The sequence below is a fragment of the Oncorhynchus nerka genome, linkage group LG27 (genome assembly GCF_034236695.1).
Source record: "Oncorhynchus nerka isolate Pitt River linkage group LG27, Oner_Uvic_2.0, whole genome shotgun sequence".
NCBI classification, from domain to species: domain Eukaryota; kingdom Metazoa; phylum Chordata; class Actinopteri; order Salmoniformes; family Salmonidae; genus Oncorhynchus; species Oncorhynchus nerka.
In genome coordinates this window covers 30604729-30627886 of record NC_088422.1, presented here as the reverse complement: position 1 = coordinate 30627886, position 23158 = coordinate 30604729, and the positions used below count along the sequence as shown (strand labels likewise).

Genomic DNA, 23158 nt, shown 5'->3' with positions numbered 1-23158 from the left:
CTGGTGAATAAAACTGAAATTGCAAACAACTTTCTATGGCTTGTTTAAAAAATAGTGATATTTTAGAGAGGATTTCATTTTCAAATAACTGAAAGTAAGGTAATCTGAAGGGAAAAAGGCAATTTTTACTAATCTGCTATAGAACTAGTTGCGATATAAATATAGTTTGTGTTTAAAAAAGGATTACAATAATGAGATGTATCCACCAATCCAGAGGATGGATGACTCCAATTGTTAGGGCGGAGAGACGTGGCTTGTCAGTATATTCATAATCTTTGGTGGAACACACCCATGTTAGGTGATAATTGGAATCCTTGGGACGTCATTACACTTAACCCTACCCCTAATTTAACCCTTTTAAACCCATTTTAAATTTCAACCTCAATGGCGCAATGTCAGAGTTGGACACCCCAAGGATCCCCTTTTCCACACCAAAGAAACTGATAAAATAATCAAAGGTAGTGCAAATGTATATTATTTTGCCATTTTAATCTAAATCTTGCATTGCTAATGTATTCAGCATAATAAACATAATCACATCCCAGCAGAGTGCACTCATTTATTGTAACTAAATTGACTAAATTAAAGTGCAAGCAACACTCCAATGTACAACTCAATTAAAAAATAATATTTCAGCAATACTGTTATTAGTGTTTGTATTTGCCTCTAAGAGTTATGCCAGCAGGATATGGTAAAACTGTTACCCTTGAAACTAACACAATACATATTTTGGTCTAAAATGAAGTCACTAATACCAATTCTGTTTAGCTTGCAAACATCTGCCAGAAAAAGCATGACAACCGACCCATTGTCATGTCACCTTCGATCCAGTTTAAAAGTTTAGCAAACCATGCAGGTTTGGAACATGAATTCAGTCAGAATATTCTCCATCAGCACAACACTGAAAGTGCTTTTAACTCATGTGGTCCACTCAAGATGTAATGTTTAATTCCCTAACAACATTGATTAAATGGCACCAGGTGATAAACCAATCAAATATTTTCAATACAATTTACATCAACTTGGGTTTGAAAGTTGAAAAGACACTGATGGACAGTTGAAAGACACTGGATATTCAGACAGTGGGAAATAAATAAATAAATAACTTTATAACAAGAAGTTCTTAAGGTGTCTTTGCACACTATGTTTAATGTGCCACAGTAACAAAACCCAAAAGGTAAAAACACATATCTTAATTGAATCTATACATCAAAGTAAAGCAGAACGTTCCCCTTCATTGCCATTTAAGTTAAGGATTTTATGATCCATTTCATATGGGGCATAACAAATCGTAGAATAAATACAGAATTTGCTTAAATGTTAAAAATAAGGAAAGTCCACAATATCAAGAGATGCAACTTAAAGCCTTGTCATTGGTACAGGTTCTGGGTCTGTCTGGTAATGGCTGCCCAACACTTTGCCAGTCCTGGCCAGTGTCCCCGTCATTTGGCGTGTGGAGGGGAGTCTGTAGAAGGCATGCCATAGGGAGCCATGAACTCTCCTTATCATAGGGGTAATGGGGAAGGGGGTGTAGTTGAGTAGTTGGTGGACTTGAACCAGAGGTTTTTGGGCATAATAGGAGCACCGCCCACCTCTTCAGAAGGTCTTCCGATGGATGGCACGTGCTCGGTCTTCCTCATACTCCTTCTTTGACACCCACATCTTCTTGAAGGTGTCCAGTGACGCAAGGATGGAGCCCCTTCAAGCATGCAACAAGAGAGGATCATAACTCTGGAAACAGAGACTAATCTGTTTAGTCTGTGGCTGATCACATGATGTTACTTACCCTATCCACGTGGAGTAGAGTCGTTCTTGGGGTGCAGAGATCTAACAAAGAGTAACACGGGGAAATAAATGGACTGTGACACAGCACAACTAGTTCAGAAATGGATGATAATTGTTGAACCAACATTAAACATTTAATACATTGAAATTGCTGCGAGTCCCCAAGGTTAGGGCAGCAAATACCTTTATTTTCACATCTTTGGGTGCCAACTTTTTCACTTCACTTAACAATCGATCACCAAAACCTTAGGGAAAGAAAACATGTAAAACAAGGACAGATGAAGACAATTAGCCAATGCTTAAGGAGTGGAGTGAAACATTTGTTGTTTGCCAGTCCTCAATATGTAATTGGTGGGAAAGAATTCTAATGAATACCTTTGAGGAGAGTGGAGCCCCCAGAGAGGACAATGTTGGAAAAGAGTGTACGTCGCAGGTCCATGTCTGACTTCTGAATGGCAAAAGCCAGAACCTCGTGGATTCCTTCACTCTCGTCCCCTATCAAGTCTGGACGGAAGAGAAGCTCTGGGGCTCGGAATCGAGCAGGGCCAATCTACACAGGGTATAACAAGCTGTCAATACTTTGGTATAAATACAAAAGTTTACGTGCCATGTCAAAATAGCAATATTGAACAACTTTCAGAACAATACATGTTGCGAATGCATCTAAAATGACTCACATCCAATGTGCTGCCATCAGGAAGAGTGTACTGTGCCTTCTCCGTCTCCAAGGTTTCATCTTTCTGTGGGTTCAGAGATAGGTAGCATGCTCTCTGCAGAGGTAAACAAGATAAAAGTGACAGATGTCAAGGACAAAGGTTGAATCAAAAATCTAAATAACAGGACTGACAGAGTGTCTTGTGAAGATTGTAGGGGTTGTCAAACAAGTTAATCACAATTTTTGAATTTGGCCCTAATGGAAGATTTCTTCTAGAGGTCGACCGATTAATTAATTGACATGTCCGATTTCAAGTTTTCATAACAATCGGTAATCAGCTTTTTTGGACCTGATTACATTGCAATCCACGAGGAAACTGCGTGGCAAGCTGACCACATGTTATGCGAGTGCAGTGTCAAAAGGACCTTGTGGCTGCAAGGAGCCAAGGTAAGTTGCTAGCTAGCATTAAACTTATAAAAAACAAATCTTCACAAAATCACTAGTTAACTACACATGGTTGATGATATTACTAGGTTAACTAGCTTGTTCTCTTGCGTTCAGTGCAAGCAGAGTCAGGGTATGTGCAACAGTTTGGGCCGCCTGGCTCATTGCGAACTGTGAACTAATTTGCCAGAATTTTACATAATTATGACATAACATTGAAGGTTGTGCAATGTAACCACTATTTAGACTTAGGGTTGTCACCCGTTCGATAAAAAAGGAACGGCTCTGTATTTCACTGAAAGATTAAACGTTTTGTTTTCGAAATGATAGTTTCCGGACTTGACCATATTAATGGCTCGTATTTCTGTGTCTATATTATAATTAAGTCTATGATTTGATATTTGATAGAGCAGTCTGACTGAGCGGTGGTAGGCAGCAGCAGGCTCGTAAGTATTAATTCAAACAGCACTTTACTGACTTTGCCAGCAGCTCTTAGCAATGCTTGAGGCACATCGCTGTTGATGACTTCAAGCCTATCAACTCCAGAGATTAGGCTGGCAATACTAAAGTGCCTATAAGAACATCCAATAGTCAAAGGAATAGGAAATACAAATGGTAGAGAGAAATAGTTGACATGTCATAATTCCTATAACTACAACCTAAAACTTCTTAACCGCTTCCAGCTACACCCCTACTTTTTTCAATTTCCGCCTGTAGCGCAGGCCCAGGACCAAGGATATGCATATTCTTGGTTTCATTTGAAAGAAAACACTCTGAAGTTTGTGTAAATGTGAATTGAATGTAGGAGAATAACACAATAGATCTGGTTTAGATAATACAATGAAAAAAACATATGTTTTTGTCCTCCTAAAATGAACAAGACAAAACAAACATTCAGATAGGATGATGGGGACCATTTCAGTGAAAAACATAAGAGGGCAACAGTACTTGTGCAAAGTTTCAGAATGATAACTTCCAAAATGAGTGTGCTACATAAAATGTATCATGAAGTCACCCAGGTGTCCCACACAAGTAGACCAAATGTACCCAAGTGGCCAAATTGGTGAAGTTATACATTTTGAATGGAATAACTATACACAAAATACCAAAATGGTATTTTAACACCACCCCCCCACATTTACAAAATAACACTTTCAATATTTGGAAGACCTTCAGTCCTCTACACAATATTGTGCTGCTGATGCCAGGTGGTGCAGGTGATGGGGGACTTCATTTTGCAAAGAACACAGCGACGCCTCCATGCTGTGCCCTTTAGACCCTGAGGCACATCCATGCCTGCAGAAATACATTTGGGCAGATGAACACCACTTGTGGCAGGAGCTGGATGAACCAGCTTCAGTGGGGGATGGACACCTTGGCACTGGGGGCTCCCATTCGGAGTCAGTGTTACTGTGAGAGAAAATGTTCAGTTAAATCAAATTTATTTATATAGCCCTTCGTACATCAGCTGATATCTCAAAGTGCTGTACAGAAACCCAGCCTAAAACCCCAAACAGCAAGCAATGCAGGTGTAAAAGCACGGTGGCTAGGAAAAACTCCCTAGAAAGGCCAAAACCTAGAGAGGAACCAGGCTATGTGGGGTGGCCAGTCCTCTTCTGGCTGTGCCGGGTGGAGATTGTAACAGAACATGGCCAAGATATTCAAATGTTCATAAATGACCAGCATGGTCGAATAATAATAAGGCAGAACAGTTTAAACTGGAGCAGCAGCACAGTCAGGTGGACTGGGGACAGCAAGGAGTCATCATGTCAGGTAGTCCTGGGGCACGGTCCTAGGGCTCAGGTCCTCCGAGAGAGAGAAAGAAAGAGAGAATTAGAGAGAGCATATGTGGGGTGGCCAGTCCTCTTCTGGCTGTGCCGGGTGGAGATAACAGAACATGGCCAAGATGTTCAAAATAGTTTCACATATGAGCCCTGTATCAACAGGTATAATAAACACACATTATATATAGTACAGGGAACATAAGGTTGAATATATTATTATAGACCTGCTAGATCTGTCTCATTTATATTATGACAGACCAGCTAGATCTGTCTTTATTATATTACAACAGACCAGCTGTATCTACTGTCTCCATTTCACTTTGGCCATTGTTGTGGGCCTGCCCTCCCCTCAACAGCCTCAAATAGGCTATTTCATTTCACAAATAATATTTTCTATTATTAATTTCAAACAATGGCATTGGCATGAGAAAAACTTACCAGTCCAAAACAATGTCCTTTCTGTTCAAAAAATATTCCTCCATTTGGGAATCGCTAAATGAATCGTCCTCCAACAATCTGTCTCACTTACCTGATCAATTTCTTCCAAAATTGTGTGTACATCTGTATATCTAGACTTAGATTTAGCTTTCCCTGACTTAGTCGCCATACTGATTGATATATAAACAGCTGAAGATGCGCTTTACCAAAACAACGTTGTACGTAACATGTGGCTCCTTCCGGTATGAATCTTCAATGGCGAATGAACCTCCTTACGCCGGAGTTTACTACATGGGTTGGTTTTCCAACACATAAACATTACATATTTCTGTTTACCTCAGCTCATTGGCTATCTACCCAGCTAGATTTCAAGACGATCAGTAGTCATTGGGTTAAAATACAGTCAATCAACGAAACAGCGGTCATATCATTGGTGCACAATGATGTCATTACTTGTCTTCAAATCGGTTTCTTTCAGTCAATACATCCCGCGAAATGACCCATCAGGTTTGGTTGTGTTACAAACAAACCAGTTGATTGCAATGAAACCAAACATGACTGGAAAAGTCACGTTTAGTGTGTGTATTTACATCGAATGTGTCGTCGAAAATGGAATGAGACGGAATTCACGACAAGCGGTTCACAAAATGTTTCGTGTTGGGCTATAAAAATGGATTTTATCAAACAAAAGACCATTCATTGTGTAACAATAAGCATTGGGATTGCAAACAGAGGAAGATCAAAGATAAAGAATTTATTTTATTGCAATTTGTGATGTTACGCCTGTGCTGGTTGAAATAGCTTTTTTTAATGGGGCTTTGTTCTCAGATAATCGCATCGTATTCTTTCGCAGTAAATCCTTTTTTAAATCTGACAACGCAGTTGGATTAGCAAGATTCTAGGCTTTCGACCCATGTGAGACACTTGTATTTTCATGAATGTTTAATATGACTATTTATGTAGCGATCACCGTATGTTAACCGTATGGTTAACTGGGAATATTGAACCACCAGCTTTCATATGTTCTCATGTTCTGAGCCAGGAACTTAAAATGTTAGCTTTTTTTTTAGATGGCACATACTGCACTTTTACTTTCTTCTCCAACACTGTGTTTTTGCATTATTTAAACCAAATTTAACATGTTTCAATATTTATTTGAGACTAAATAGATTGTGTATTATATTAAGTTAAAATAATAATAATATTAAGTTAAATTAATAAGAGATACACACACATATATAATACAGATATACATGTAACCGATGTGAAATGGCTACCTAGTTAGCGGTGGGACCTGAAGACCTGAAGTAGTTGTTGCCCTTGCTCTGCGTGTGGCGCGATGGGTAATGATGCTTCGGGGGTGGCTGTTGTTGATGTGTGCTGAGGGTCCCTGGTTCGAGCTCGGGTCGGGGCGAGGGGACGGACGAAAGTTATACTGTTACATTGATGCCGTGACCCGGATCACTGGTTGCTGCGGAAAAGGAGGTCAAAAGGGGGGTGAGTGTAACCGATGTGAAATGGCTAGCTAGTTAGCGGTGGTGCGCGCTAATAGTGTTTCACTCGCTCTGAGACCTGAAGAAGTTGTTCCCCTTGCTCTGCAAGGGCCGCGGCTTTTGTGGAGCGATGGGTAACGATGCTTCGTGGGTGTCAGTTGTTGATGTGTGCAGAGTGCCGGCAGCACTCATGCAGCGCCAGACCATGACACTCCTACCACCAATCATGACTGTAGGCAAGACACACTTGTCTGTACTCCTCACCTGGTTGCCGCCACACACGCTTGACACCATCTGAACCAAATACGTTTATCTTGGTCTCATCAGACCACAGGACATGGTTCCAGTAATCCATGTCCTTAGTCTGCTTGTCTTTAGCAAACTGTTTGCGGGCTTTCTTGTGCATTAGAAAAGGCTTCCTTCTGGGACGACGGCCATGCAGACCAATTTGATGCAGTGTACGGCGTATGGTCTGAGCACTGTCAGGCTGACCCCCCACCCCTTCAATCTCCACAGCAATGCTGGCAGCACTCAAACGTCTATTTCCCAAAGACAACCTCTGGATATGATGCTGAACACGTGGACTCAACTTCTTTGGTTGAATATGGCGAGGCCTGTTCTGAGTGGAACCTGTCCAGTTAAACCGCTGTATGGTCTTGGCCAACGTATTGCAGCTCAGTTTTAACGTCTTGGCAATTTTCTTATAGCCCAGGCCATCTTTATGTAGAGCAACAATTATTTTTTTCAGATCTTCAGAGAGTTCTTTGCCATGAGGTGCCATGCTGAACTTCCAGTGACCAGTCAGTATGAGGGAGTGTGAGAGCGATGACACCAAATGTAACACACCTGCTCCCCATTCACACCTGAGTCACATGACACCGGGGAGGGAAAATGGCTAATTGGGCCCAATTTGGACATTTTCCAAATTTGGGGGTGTACTCACTTGCATACATGCATGCATACATACATACATACGTGGGGCAAAAAAGTATTTAGTCAGCCACCAATTGGGCAAGTTCTCCCACTTAAAAAGATGAGGCCTGTAATTTTCATAATAGGTACACTTCAACTATGACAGACAAAATGAGAAAAAAAATCCAGAAAATCACATTGTAGGATTTTTAATGAATTTATTTGCAAATTATGGTGGAAAATAAATATTTGGTCACCTACAAACAAGCAAGATTTCTGGCTCTCACAGACCTGTAACTTCTTCTTTAAGAGGCTCCTCTGTCCTCCACTCGTTACCTGTATCAATGGCACCTGTTTGAACTTATCAGTATAAAAGACACCTGTCCACAACCTCAAACAGTCACACTCCAAACTCCACTATGGCCAAGACCAAAGAGCTGTCAAAGGACACCAGAAACAAAATTGTAGACCTGCAAATCAACTGTGGGAGCAGTTATTAGGAAATGGAAGACATACAAGACCACTGATAATCTCCCTTGATCTGGGGCTCCACACAAGATCTCACCCCGTGGGGTCAAAATGATCACAAGAACGGTGAGCAAAAATCCCAGAACCACACGGGGGGACCTAGTGAATGACCTGCAGAGAGCTGGGACCAAAGTAACAAAGCCTACCATCAGTAACACTACGCCGCCAGGGACTCAAATCCTGCAGTGCCAGACGTGTCCCCCTGCTTAAGCCAGTGTTTGGAGGACAAAGAGTGCTGAGTTGCATCCAAAGAACACCATACCTACTGTAAAGCATGGGGGTGGAAACATCATGCTTTTGGGCTGTTTTTCTACAAAGGGACCAGGACGACTGATCCGTGTAAAGTAAAGAATGAATGGGGCCATGTATCGTGAGATTTTGAGTGAAACCTCCTTCTACCAGCAAGGGCATTGAAGATTAAACGTGGCTGGGTCTTTCAGCATGACAATGATCCCAAACACACCGCCTGGGCAAAGAAGGAGTGGCTTTGTAAGAAGCATTTCAAGGTCCTGGAGTGGCCTAGCCAGTCTCCAGATCTCAACCCCATAGAAAATCTTTGGAGGGAGTTGAATGTCCGTGTTGCCCAGCAACAGCCCCAAAACATCACTGCTCTAGAGGAGATCTGCATAGAGGAATGGGCCAAAATACCAGCAACAGTGTGTGAAAACCTTGTGAAGACTTACAGAAAACGTTTGACCTCCGTCATTGCCAACAAAGGGTATATAACAAAGTAGAGAAACTTTTGTTATTGACCAAATACTTATTTTCCACCATAATTTGCAAATTAATTCATTAAAAATCCTACGATGTGATTTTCTGGATTTTTCTTCTCATTTTATCTGTCATAGTTGAAGTGTACCTATGATAAATTACAGGCCTCTCATCTTTTTAAGTGGGAGAACTTGCACAATTGGTGGCTGACTAAATACTTTTTTGCCCCACTGTACATACACACACGCTACCAATTAACTGATTTAAGCTTACTGTTTTGTATTGAATGTCTACAGTAGCCACAACAGCACTCTGTAGAGTAGCACTATCGTGTAGCCAAAGGACAGCTAGCTTCCGTCCTCCTCTGGGTACATGGACTTCAATACAAAACACAGGAGGCTGATGGTTCTCACCACCTTCCACAGACTTCCACAGTAATATTGACAATTTCCGGCAGAACGTCCTCCAACCTATCAGAGCTCTTGCAGTATGAACTGACATGTCCACCCAATGAAAGTACTGAAAACATAAGCTGCAGCTAGCACTGCAGAACATAAAATGTGGTGAGGAGTTGACTCAAAGAGAGATAGATAATAGCTGAACAGTTTTGAACAAATTAATTTATTAAAAAATAAAGCAAAAGAGAGAGAGAACTGTTTCGTATTTTTCCCCCACTTACTTAGCTAGCAAATGTAGCTAGCTAGCTGGTTTTCCCTACTAAAACACCAGTCTCAAAAAGAGTGATGCAAACTAAACAAAATCAAGATAAACATACCTGGATTTCTCCAATAGTAACTTGTTTGCAAATGTTGGACTAATCATTACACCCTAGATCAGCTAGATGCAGGCAAAAGTGTAGAAGGCGGTATTGAATGTGTCACTGTCTGTCCATGTGTCACCTCAAATTTCTCTCGACCTGTGTGCAATTAAGTTGTAAACTTTAATTCATAGGCTAGATTGTAGAAACTCTCATGATGGGTATAGGAAAAATGACAGTATCATGTAGTAGACTAAACCTATAAATGTTAAATTGAACGGGTAAATGGAATATGAATGACAATCATCCAATATGCTGTAATAGAAATAAGGCCATGGTTACGAGAAAAAATAATAATTAACTGCATCTTAAACTGCACAAACCGCCTCACACACACACACCTTTAAGTACTGTTAAAACTTCAGGTATTCTCAATCAAATAAAATCAAGTTTATTGGTCACATACACAGATATGCCGATGTTATGACAGGTGCAGCGAAATACTTTTGTTTCTAGCTCAAAGTGCAGTAATTGTTTTGTACCAAGCAATACAAAACAATCCAAAATATAAATAAATGATAAAATAGAGTGAGGAATATAAATATACACGGAACAAAAATATAAGTGGAACATGGAAAGTGTTGGTCCCATGTTTCATGATCTGAAACTAAAGATCCCAGAAATGTTCAACACACAAAAAGCTTATTTCTCTAAAATATTGTGCACAAATATGTTAACTTCTCTTTTAGTGATAATTTCTCTTTTGCCAAGACAATCCATCCACCTGACAGGTGTGGCATATCAACAAGCTGAGTAAACAGCATGATCGTTACAAAGGAGTACCTTGTGCATTCTTCCGAAGGCATTGAGGAGCACACCACATCAATAAGTGCATCGATGACGTCGTCCCCAGTGACCATACCCCAACCAGAAACCATGGATCACAGGCAACATCTGCACTGAGCTAAAGGGTAGAGCTGCCACTTTCAAGGAGCGGGACTCTAACCCGGACGTTTATAAGAAATCCCGCTATGCCCTCTGACGAACCATCAAAACAGGCAAAGCGTCAATACAGTGTCATGACGTTGGCCTGGGGGTAGGTTTATGACAGTCATAAATACCTCTTCCCCCCTTTTTCCTCTCTCTACCCTACTGATGTGACATTTGAAAACCCGGTGGGTGGGGGGGGGTAATCTGGTAATCCGACCAATTGAACATATGTGGTGGTACTTAATGAATATGTCAGTTCGGTTGTCATCTGAGACATTCTCATCGATGATAGGATGACAAACTCTACAGTGGAAAGTCTACACAGAGTTATCGGATTCACATGGAATTGTTGTTCAATTTAAATGTTTGAATATAAAATGATTGGTGAAGAGATGAAATGTAATTTTAGCTTCCAAATGAGAGATTTGGGTTTTCATAAGGTTAGGGCTCTGTTCAATCAGTGGCCCGCTCCTGTGAAGAGACATGGGTTCTAAAACTTTTCAGACACACCCTTCTCGCTCCACTATATAAAGCCTTGACGAAAATGTAACCTCCTGTTCCAAGTATGTGAGGTCTGCAGCCTCTGCGTTAAAAGGACTAACATGTCAACTACAGAACTAAGCCAACCTCAGCGTGAGCTTTGGTTGCGAATGGTATGAACTTTGAACTCTTATTCACTGCAGAAGTGATACCTCCTAGCCGTTGAGTTAGTAACAGCAGCTGCAAACGCGGGCTAGGAAAGAACAGACACAGTATCCCGTCTACCACACAACGACGTTACTACAACGTATGCAATTGACCACCATTCTTCAAAGGACAAAGAACTCGGTTTGGCAACATGGCCTTCCATCTACCACCAACCTACCAAAGCGCAGCTCAGAGGAAATATTTATTGCATTTTCCTTTTCCAAATGGGCGGTCATTTAGAATGCATAAGATACTGTATTTACGATAGCACAGCTTCTCCCTTTGTCCCTTAGTCTTCCCGCTCTTTCACTCAAACCCAGCCCATTTTCTTTTGTGTAACCAGCTGTAATATCTGTTCCGCCCGCTAGGGACGTTTTCCTTTATGACGTAATTTGTAATCAAGGTATAATTCATTCTGTGTATGTGTGATTAGTTAGGTATTTAGTAAATAAATAATTAAACCCAATTTTGTATTGCTGATTCAACTTGTTAGCCAGAGTTCGTGAAGACAACCAAGAATTTACAACTTTCAGATGAGACCGAATTAAGGTGACGATTAATAGACTGCTATTGATGTAAAATATTACTAGGTCTTTAAGAGTTTATTCTGAAGATAACAGCTTTATAAATATTATTTTGTGGTGCCCCGACACTAGTTAAATACATTTACATGATTAGATCAATAAGGTCATATTAATTACGGAGAAAGGATTTTATAGAATAGCATGTCATATCACTTAATCCGGCATAGCCAAAGACACGACAACAGGACTAAGATTGAATCGTACTACACCGGCTCAGACGTAGGTCGGATGTGGCAGGGCTTGCAAACTATTACGGACTACAAAAGGAAACCATAGCCATGAGCTGCCCAGTGACACGAGCCAACCAGACGAGCTAAATAATTTCAACTCTCGCTTCGAAGCAAGTAACACTGAACCACGCATGCGAGCACCAGATGTTCCGGACGACAGTGTGATCACGCTCTCCGTAGCCAACGTGAGTAAGACCTTTAAAACAGGTCGACATCCACAAGGCCACATGGTCAGACGGATTACCAGGATGTGTACTCCGAGCATGCGCAGACCAACTGGCTAGTGTCTTCACTGACATTTTCAACCTCTCCCTATCAGAGTCTGTGACACCAAAATGTTTAAAGCAGACCACCATAGTCCCTGTGCCCAAGAACACTAAGGTAACCTGCCTAAATGACTACCGACCCGTAGCACTCACTTCTGTAGCCATGAAGTGCTTTGAAAGACTTGTCATGGCTCACAACACCATTATCCCAGTAACGCTAGACCCTCTCCAATTTGCATACCACCACAACAGATCCTGAGATGACGCAATCTCTATTGCACTCCACACCTGGACAAAAGGAACACCTACATGAGAATGCTATTCATTGACTACAGCTTAGCGTTCAACACCATAGTGCCCTCAAAGCTCATCACTAACCTAGGGACCCTGGGACTAAGCATCTCCCTCTGCAACTGGATCCTGGAATTCCTGACAGGTCGCACCCAGGTGGTAAGGGTAGGTAACAACACATCCGCACACTGATCCTCGACACAGGGGCCCCTCAGGGGTGCTTGCTCAGTCCCCTCCGGTACGCTCTGTTCACCTATAACTGCCTGGCCAAGCACAACTACAACACCATCATTAAGTTTGCCGATGACAACAGTGGTAGGCCTGATCACCGACAACGATGAGACAGCCTATAGGGAGGAAGTCAGAGACCTGGCAGTGTGGTGTCAGGAAAACAACCTCTCCCTCAACGTGATCAAGGCAAAGGAGATGATCGTGGACTACAGGAAAAGGCCCCGTCTCATCGACGGGGCCTTTGTCGAACAGGTTGAGAGCTTCAAGATCCTTGGAGTCCACATCACCAATGAACTAGCATGGTCCAAACATACCAAGACAGTCATGAAGAGGGTACGACAAAACCTATTTCCCATCAGGAGATTTGGCATGGGTCCTCAGATCCTCAAAAAGTTTTACAGCTGCACCATTGAGAGCATCCTGAATGGTTGCATCACTGTCTGGTATGGTAACTGCTCGGCCTCCGACCACAAGGCACTAGAGGGTAGTGCGTACGTCCTTGTACATCACTGGGGCCAAGCTTCCTGCCATCCAGAACCTATATATCAGGTTTGCATCTGTAGACCTTAGTGCTGCTTTTGATACCATCAATCACCACATTCTTTTGGAGAGATTGGAAACCCAAATTGGTCTACACGGACAAGTTCTGGCCTGGTTTAGATCGTATCTGTCGGAAAGATATCAATTTGTCTCTGTGAATTGCTTGTCCTCTGACAAATCAACTGTAAATTTCGGTGTTCCTCAAGGTTCCGTTTTAGGACCACTATTGTTTTTACTATATATTTTACCTCTTGGGGATGTCATTCGAAAACATAATGTTAACTTTCACTGCTATGCGGATGACACACAGCTGTACATTTCAATGAAACATGGTGAAGCCCCAAAATTGCCCTCGCTAGAAGCCGGTGTTTCAGACACAAGGAAGTGGATGGCTGCAAACTTTCTACTTTTAAACTCGGACAAAACAGAGATGCTTGTTCTAGGTCCCAAGAAACAAAGAGATCTTCTGTTGAATTTGACAATTAATCTTAATGGTTGTACAGTCATCTCAAATAAAACTGAAGGACCTCGGCGTTACTCTGGACCCTGATCTCTCATTTGACAAACATATCAAGACTGTTTCAAGGACAGCTTTTTTTTAAATCTACGTAACAAAAATCCAAAACTTTGTCCAAAAATGTGGGGTTTTAGGCTGCGTTTCTGAACAGCACTTTGAGATATCAGCTGATGTACGAAGGGCTATATAAGTCCATTTGATTTGGTGTCAGAGGAAGGCCCAAAACAATTGCCAAAGACTCTAGCCACCCTAGTCATAGCCGATCATTCTCTGCTACCGCACGACAAGCGGTACCGGAGCGTCAAGTCTAGATCCAAAAGGCTTCTTAACAGCTTCTACCCCCAAGCCATAAGACTCCTGAACAGTAAATCAAATGGCTACCCGGATTATTTGAATTGACCCCCTCCCCCCCCACTTTTTACAGCTGCTACTCTGTTTAATATCTATGCATAGTCTCTTTACCTCAACCTACATGTAGAGTACCAGTCAAAAGTTGGTATACACCTATGCATTCAAGGGTTTTTCTTTATTTTCACTATGGTCTACATTGTAGAATAATAGTGAAAAACCCTGGAATGAGTAGGTGTACTAAAACATTTGACCGGTAGTGTATGTAGTATATATGATTTGCTCAGAAAACTTGAGGATCCAAATAAAACCACCCAAGGGCCAAATTCGGCCAGCAGTTAGGGAACCCTATTCTAGATTGTAGCGGGGTGAACAGGCCGTGGCTTAGGTGGTTAAGTTCCTTGATCTTCCTGTGACACCGGGAGCTGTAGATGTCCTGTAGGGCAGGCAGTGTGCCCCCAGTGATGAGTTGGGCTGACCTCACCACCCTCTGGAGAGCCCTGTGGTTGAGGACGGTGCAATTGCAGTACCAGGCCGTGATACAGCCCGACAGGATGCCCTCAATGGTGCAGCTGTAGAGGTTTGAGGGTCTTAAAGGTCAGGCCAAATTTCTTCAGCCTCCTGATATTGAAAAGGTGCTGAACTCAAGGGACCATTCGAGGTTGTGTGCACACCGAAAAACTTTTAAGCTTTTGACCTTCTCCATTGCGGCCCAGTCAATGTGGAAGGGGACGTGCTCTCTCTGCTGTTTCCTGTCATCCACAATCAGTTCCTTCATTTCATTGACGTTGAGGGAGAGGTTATTTCCTGGCACAACTCCACCACGGCTCTCACCTCCTCCCTGTAGGCTGTCTCGTCATTGTTGGTAATCAAGCCTACCACGGTTGTGTCGTTGAGTTGATCATTCAGTATGAGACAAGTGTTGCCACGCAGACATGGGTGAACAGGGAGAACAGGAGGGAGTGTGTCTGCCCCAGGTCTGTGTTTCATAGCGAGTCATACTACAAGACAGGTCGTGGGAGACAATGCTCGGAAATGGATTTTAAATATTGACAAGTGGCAGTTGGGACGTTGAGTGCGCATTGTCAACATGCTCATTTTGGCCAAAACACTTGCAGACTCAAGTGTTGACTATCGAACACAACAGCAAGTGGTTCTCGATAAAGGGGTTAAGGGCCAAGTGTTCGGTTTGAGATTCAGCCCTCTCACTCACACCACTCTTGCATATGCAGCCTACCTTTGAAGCATCTTTTTGAGTAGCATATTCCTCTTCAGTTCTTCCTGTGCCATCCACATATGTGCATTGGTCAAGTTATCAGGTTGCTAGCTAGCAAGGTAACATGACTAGCTAGCTAAACAATGTCTGTTATCAAACCAAAAAAATAGCAGCTCAGGAGTAGTTTAAAACGGCCCATGATATGCACATGAATCTGGGGCAGAAAAAATAAATAAAATAGCTCCGGTAATATTGGGAGTAACTTTTACAAGATTTTGGTTAGAGGCATAGCAACATAAAGGAGCAAGCATCAACTGTACCATCTTTGCTGTAGCCGTGTTTCCCCTTAAAAAGATCTGTGTGGAAACAGATGCACTTAACTTCTAGCGTGGTAAACGAAATGGACTCGCAATGAATGGAATAAAAAAATATACGCCGATAAAACATGTCACGCGTTATTAACACATCCACTTTGACAGCCCAGAAGATGAAAACTATTTGACTAGAATTGTCACATTTTACCCCATCAAAAACTTAACACAATCTCCCCATCCATACCTCTTTGATAGTCCGCACAACCTCAAACTCAGCTGAAGTGTGGAAGTCATAGCCTTCCTTGCGCAGTAGCAGGCGTAGGTAGCGTGAGACATCCCGCCCAGCAATGTCCACCCGCATGATAGAGTGAGGGATGGCAAAGCCTTCATAGATAGGCACAGCATGGGTTACCCCATCACCAGCATCCAGCACCACTCCTGTTGTCCGCCCTGTGGCATATCTGCAATATCCAAAGAGATATTCAAAACTGTTCCACTTTTTATGCTAATGATTATTACATAATTTTCATTTCTCTACAGTTATTAATGCATTATACATGCCATATTAGCCTGGATTTTCAACCTCTGGAGAATTCATTCTGTAATGTTCTGGTATGTCCAACATTACCCTGGCAAACAAGAGGCAAGATAGCTAGCTACAGAGGACAGACAAACTTACAAGCTTAATACTGCCTGCATGGAGATGAAGAGCGCTGGTACATTGAAGGTCTCAAAGAACACCTCTGCTGCACGCTCACGGTTTTTACTTGGGTTTAAGGGGGCCTCTGTTAAAAGCACAGGATGCTAAAGAACATTAGGAGAGATGGAAAAGAAAGTCAATGCAGTTAAACAGTTAAAAACAAAACCCCACATTCATATTCACCTTTCAAGAAACCCTGAGAGAAAAAATCATCTAAAATCAAATGTTATTTGTTACGTACGCCAAATACAACAGGTGTAGACCATACAGTGAAATGCTTACTTACATCTCATGATCTAATTAAAAGTACCCAGAATGTGTGTCACAGAAACCAGCGAAAAATACCTCTTCAGAGAAGGTCTGTAGTTGCTCCTTAGAGTACACATATTGCCAGATGCGCTCCATGTCATTCCAGTCCTTAACAATACCATGCTCCATAGGGTACCGCACAGACAGAAGTCCCCTGTGTTCCTACAACCACATGGAGATCAACAGGTGTTGGGAATAATGGCCATAACTATATTATTGTTTAAAAATACCGCTTCAGTGTCATAACAGCCTAAATATAAGCATACACCATGAAGCCCATTAGCCTATATTATGAGTTACACAATAGGGCCATGGGCATCGGTCTTAGAAAACACTGTACATACCTCTGCTTTTGGGCCAATGAAGAGATCTCCCTCCAGCGCACCTGCCATCACCCGAACATGCTTTGGACGACCCACACTAAAAGGTAAAGACATGGATTATATTACATACTTTAATTTAATCAAAGCATTTCAGTAAAATACATTACAGGGCCTTGAGAAAATATGAAAACCCCTTGACTTATTCTCAAGTCTTGCCATAGATTTTCAATCAGATTTAATTCACTGTCTTCTTGGTAAGCAACTCCAGTGGGGATGTGGCCTTGTGTTTGAGGTTATTGTGCTGCTGTATGGTGATTCATGTCCTAGTGTCTGGTGGAAAGCAGACCAGGTTTTCCTCTAGGATTTTGGCATTCCGTTTTTTATCCTGAAAAACTCCCCAGTCTTTAACGATTACAAGCATAACCATAATATGAGGCAGCCATCACTATGCTTGAAAATGTTGTATTGGATTTGCCCCAAACATAACACTGCCACATTCTTTGCAGTAAAACTTTAGTGTCTTGTTGCAAACAGGATGCATGTTTTTAATTATTTTTATTCTGTACAGGCTTCCTTTTCTTCCAATTAGGTTAGTTTTGTGGAGTAACTACAATGTTGTTGAGCCATCTTCAGTTCTACCACAGCTATGAAATTTACTGTTTTAAAAAGTCACCATTGGCCTCATGGTGAGATGTCTGGCAACTGAGTTGGGAAGGACGCCTGTATCTTTGTCGGTGACTGGGTGTATTGATACACCATCTAAAGTGTAATTTATAACTTCACCATGCTTCAAAGACATTCAACGTCCGTTTTATTTAAATTTTACCAATAGGTGGCCTTCTTTGCAAGGCACAGGGAAACCTCCCTGTGGTTGAATCTGTGTTTGAAATTCACTACTCGACTGGGGGACATTACAGATAATTGTATGTGTGGTACAGAGATGAGGTAGTCATTCAAAAATCATGTTAAACACTATTATTGCACACAGAGTCCATGCAACTTCGTGTATTATGGGACTTGTTAAAACAATTTTACCCCTGAACTTACTTAGGCTTGACATAACAAAGGGGTTGAATACTTGACTCAAGATATTTCAGCTTTCATTTTAAAATTAATTTGTAAAAATGTCTAAAAACATCATTCCAATTTGACATTAGGGTGAATTTATTGTAGGTAAGCCCAAAAGACAAAAAAATCTAAATTTAATCCATTTCAAATTCAGGCTGTAACAAAATGTGGAAAAAGTCAGATGTGAATACTTTCTGAAGGCACTGTAGGTATTTAATATTATAGCGTTGAGATGGCTGAAGGTGTGTGATCTTACTAGTTTGGAAAGCAGTATTTGGGGATCTGGTCTCCTGCAAAACCAGCTTTAACAACACCAGAGCCCTGAAAGAGAAAGTAAGAAAATCCAAATGTGGCCCCTTGCAAGCTAGCTACATAAATTAACTAATTTATTATAGAGGCCGAGGGTGGCTCTGACACCATCTGTTCATCTTGTTTGTATAGTGATGTCATGAGACAGTGCTGAGGGGGAAACACCAGCACGCAGGAATCCTATAAACTACTGTATCAGAAGTAAAAAATATAATTTCCATTGTTGTTCTTCACAATTATTGTACTCTAATGCTTGACTACAGTCAGTAACACAATGATGCACAAGTAAATTAAGCGTTCTTTAATTTCCCAATGATGCTGATTTCAAGTAGCCTGAAGCGGAAACTGATCATCTTACCTAGATGAGCTAATTATCCACCCAAGATTAACTAATTTCCTCATTCATGTCCTCTCTTTCATTGCTCACGTCTTAATTATAGCTGGCTAGATAGCTAGCTAGCTCACCCTGACAAGCAAGATAATAGCTAATGTTTGACTGTGAGCTTTCCCTAGTTAGCATAGGGATGCAACCGGGTCGGGGATGCAACCGTCCGTTATTTAACAGTTATAGGTTAGCTTGGTTACCACCCACATTCCCAACTGCTATAGTAGATTTTAGCTAGTGAGACTAAATTACTGACTGATGAGCAAAACTAGTCTGAGGCTTCAGCAAATATTTCTCGCACTGGCTTTAGCTAATTTACCTCATCTACACAGAACAAAAATATAAACGCAACAATTGTTGGTCCCATGTTTCATGAGCTGAAATAAAAGACCCCAGAAATGTTCCATAAGCACAAAAAAATAATTTTGCTTACAATTGCAACAAATTTGTTTACATCCCTGTCAGTGAGATTTTCTCATTTGCCAAGATAATTCATCCACCTGACATGTGTGGCCTATCAAGAAGCTGATTAAACAGAATGAGCATTGCATATGTGGGTGCACCTTGTGCTGGGGACAATAAAAGGCCACTAAAATGTAGAGTAGTCACACAACACAATGTTACAAATGTTTCAAGGTTTGAGTGAGGATGCAATTGGCATGCTGACTGCAGGAATGTCCACCAGAGCGGTTGCCAGATAATTTAACGTTAATTTCTTTACCACAAGCTTCCTCTAACATAATTTTAGAGAATTTTTCCGTATGTCCAACCGGCCTCACAACCACGTGTAACCACGCCAACCCAGGGCCTCCACATCCAGCTTCTTAAACTGCGAGATCGTCTGAGACCAGCCACCCGATGAAACTGTGGGTTTGCACAACCTAAGGGAAGCTCATCGTCCTCACAAGGGTCTTGTCCTGAATGCAGTTTGTCGTTGTGACTCACTTCGGTGGGCAAATGCTCACCTTCGACTGTCACTGGTATGCTGGAGAAGTGTGCGCTTTGCGGATTAATCGTGGTTTCAACTGTACCGGGCAGATGGCAGAGTGTATGGCATCGTGTGGGCGAGCGGTTTGCGGATGTCAACGTTGTGAACAGAGTGCCCCGTGGTGGCGTTGGGGTTATGGTATGGGCAGACATAAACTACGGACAATGAACACTATTGCATTTTCTCGACAGCAATATACCGTGACGAGATCCTGAGGCCCATTGTTGTGCCATTCATCTGCCGCCATTACCTCATGTTTCAGCCTGATAATGCTTGGTCCCATGTCGCAAGGATCTGTACACAATTGCTGGAAGCTGAAAATGTCCCAGTTCTTCCATGGCCTGCATACTCACCAAACATGTCACCCATTGAGCAAGTTTGGCATGCTCTGGATCGATATATACAACAGCTTGCTCCAGTTCCCGCCAATATCCAGAAACTTCATTCAGCCATTGTAGAGGAGTGGGACAACATTCCACAGGCCACAATCAGCCTGATCAACTCTGCGAAGGAGATGTGTTGCTTAGGCAAACGGTGGTCACACCAGATACTGACAGGTATTCTAATCCACACCCCTATTTTTTTTTTTGTTTAATTAAGGTATCTGTGACTAACAGATGCAAATCTGTATTCCAAGTCATGTGAAATCCATAGATTAGGGTCTAATGAGTTTATTTCAATTGACTGATTTTCTTATATGAACTAACTCAGTAAAATCTTTGAAATTGTTGCATGTTACGTTTATATTTATGTAACTAGCAAATGAAATTGTTTGCAAATGATAACCGTGTTTTCCCCTACTAACACTGACTTGGCTGATACTAACGTTAGCTCGCAAGTTTATTGAGGTAAATGTAGCTACTTAGCTAAATTATAGTACTACAATAGCTATATGACTGAAATATGTGGTTGTCCCACCCATCCACTGAAACCCACCTGGCTAGCTTTAGTTATCTAATTAGTGGACTAATTGTAGCGATGGCTACATCGTTCGGGATTAAGAGTACGGATAATATAACTAGCCATTTGATAAGAGCATCTGCTAAATTACTAAAATGTCAATGTAACGTTAGCTAGTGTACGTTAAACAGCTTGCTAGCAACCTAGTGTTAGCTAGCTAGTTAACGGGTATAAACAAGACAGCAACCACATTGAACCGCAGACTAACGTTAGCGAGTGATGCATTTATTTTTTACTAAGGTCAGCTACAAATCATGTTTGCGAGCTAGCTAACGTTAACCACTTACATTATCAATCACCACAGGCTGATTTGCTATTATATCGTAGGACTCCATGGTGATACGAGCTATCCACTCTATTGAATCCTGTTTTCCTAGCTAGAACGTAATATCATCTGTTGGTGGAAAAATGCAACGCTGAAGAAAGAACATGTACGTATAGAGCTTCTCAACTATAATAGCTAATCGACCTACAGTCGAAGACTACGTACAGCCCCATAAGCCAATCGCAAGCCATTGCAAGTGAAAAAACGTTGACGTTGACGCTACAAAGGAACGTACGGCCACAATGTTGAAAAACATTTTGGTCTGAGTAACTTCTGTTAGATAGACTGTGACCAGACGTTCTTATTATTATACACTTCAAAATATTAAAGGAAGGTCAGCTCTTTGTATATCATGTTACTAGAATTTATGTTAATAGATTAGTTAGGCCTAACTCAAAATTTAAATGTGTTCAAACCATGCAATTACCAGTTATGACTGACACTAACATTTTTATTTTATCTGATATCTCCATACAAATCTGCAAAAACCTGTTTCGATTAGGCTACAGCACCACCAGATGGCACTGAAATAACGTGGAATGTGGGACTTTACAATTAGGATAGTGTCTTCCCACAGTTACTGTAGAGTGCCATTCTTTCTTCTGACAACATAAGCAAGACTACAAATGGGATGTTTTACTTTTCTTACTTGCAGATGTATCATTCAGGCCACTATGTTGTCAAACAATATAAGCCTACTTTGAGAATTTAGAGGATAGTATTAAGACCTGTAAGAAACATTTGCTAAAACAGGCTATATTAAGAGTCTAAATGGCATTGGTTATGCTCTTTTAGTCTGACTGACAGATTCAATTTACTTTACATAAGTTATTATTTCTACTCTCCACATTTTGCATGGACCAATGCACTCGACCTGCTTTTCCTTTCAACCACTTAATGTAAAAAGTAATGAGATGGATCTAATTTTCTCTGTGATTATACAGCCAGCCACCAGAGCAGTTAGTACAGTAAGAGAGAGTATCTGTATCCTTTGGTGGGCACCCTATCACTAATGAGATGTCTGCTAAACCAAGCTCAAGACTTTCACACAGACAGAAATGTCCTTGTCTGAAACTTCTTTCTTCATGTTATGGTGTTTTAACACCATCTACAGTGGGTGAATGTAACCTCGTCTCGATGACACTACCAACAATGTGTAAATTAACCTTGGCCTAGAGATAATTGTTTTCCCCCAGAACGCTTTGTAACAATTTGACTTACCAACCACAATTTGACTTACCACCCACCGTTAGAGATGGCATGCCCCTAATGATTTATGAAAGGGTACCGGTGGCCAGATCTAACAACTTTCAATTAATCACTAGTAAAACATGCTATCTTCTAAATGTTTTATCCTACAAATTGATAACATTACAGGAGGATGATCTTCTGCCCTCTGATACCTTTGTCAAGTCTTCAAGCTCAACAGAGAGATATGTGGAAGAACAGTAGAGGTATGAAGATCACTATCATCACTGGAGCCAGTTGATCTTAAAAGTGCAGCAGCTTGGACTGGCTTCTCTGTCAGAGAGGGTCCAATGAGAGAGGAGATAGACAGTGCTCTTCAGCAAAAAGGCAACCCACTGGAAGCCGTGTGGAAGCAATAAATAGGCAACCACAGCAGCATTTCAAGGTCTACCTCTCAGTCCTACTCTCATGATTAAAGAGGGAAAGGTCAGATGGAGAGGCCACAGATTAAATATAAAGGCAAACATTGACAATGCAGATCTATTGGCCACACTTTTCCCCAAGCAACTAAAGCTATCAGAGCAACCAGGGCATAAGGGCATCAGGAAATGCCTAATAAAAAATATGGCATTAAGGACAATTCAAAAGCAACATGGAGGAACTGGTAAATATGGACTGAGCCAATATGTGAGTATGGCCCCAGGTGACTGTTTCAATGCAGGTACACGTTCTTGCATGTCTAATACCTGGGTTAGAATTCAAGAGGCAGAGCTGCTTTATATGACCTATTCAACTGCCAAGAACAAAAAAAGAATCCACTACAAATCCCTCTATTTTTCTTCCACAGAAGTGAGGTTACACACAGGCCAATGTGACTTTGTT

General features: G+C 41.5%; 1 protein-coding gene across 2 annotated transcripts; it reads right to left on the bottom strand.

Moving 5' to 3' along the window:
• Positions 1-545: 545 nt before the first annotated feature.
• Positions 546-21225, bottom strand: LOC115111569 (beta-centractin-like). Of its 2 annotated transcripts, XM_065011546.1 has the most exons (12): positions 21051-21224; positions 20157-20306; positions 18378-18442; positions 17075-17150; positions 16767-16892; positions 16401-16525; positions 15966-16182; positions 2463-2555; positions 2161-2335; positions 1969-2030; positions 1787-1827; positions 546-1699 (listed from the first exon to the last, which is right to left on the bottom strand). In XM_065011546.1, exons 4-12 carry the CDS (start codon positions 17120-17122, stop codon positions 1597-1599), a joined length of 990 nt encoding a protein of 329 aa, XP_064867618.1. In that variant the 5' UTR covers positions 17123-17150; positions 18378-18442; positions 20157-20306; positions 21051-21224; the 3' UTR covers positions 546-1596. The 2 variants fall into 2 exon arrangements, with proteins under 2 accessions (XP_064867618.1, XP_029493597.1); XM_029637737.2 differs by lacking the exon at positions 20157-20306 and having other exon boundaries at positions 21051-21225.
• Between the last annotated feature and the right edge of the window lie 1933 nt (positions 21226-23158).

Coding starts and splice junctions, on each gene's coding strand:
- LOC115111569 (XM_029637737.2), bottom strand. CDS start 21,098: ATGGAGTCCTACGATATAATAGCAAATCAGCCTGTGGTGATTGATAAT. Junction 16,526..16,766: donor TACAGACCTTCTCTGAAGAG/GTATTTTTCGCT, acceptor AATGTTCTTTAG/CATCCTGTGCTTTTAACAGA. Junction 2,336..2,462: donor CTGATGGCAGCACATTGGAT/GTGAGTCATTTT, acceptor TACCCTGTGTAG/ATTGGCCCTGCTCGATTCCG.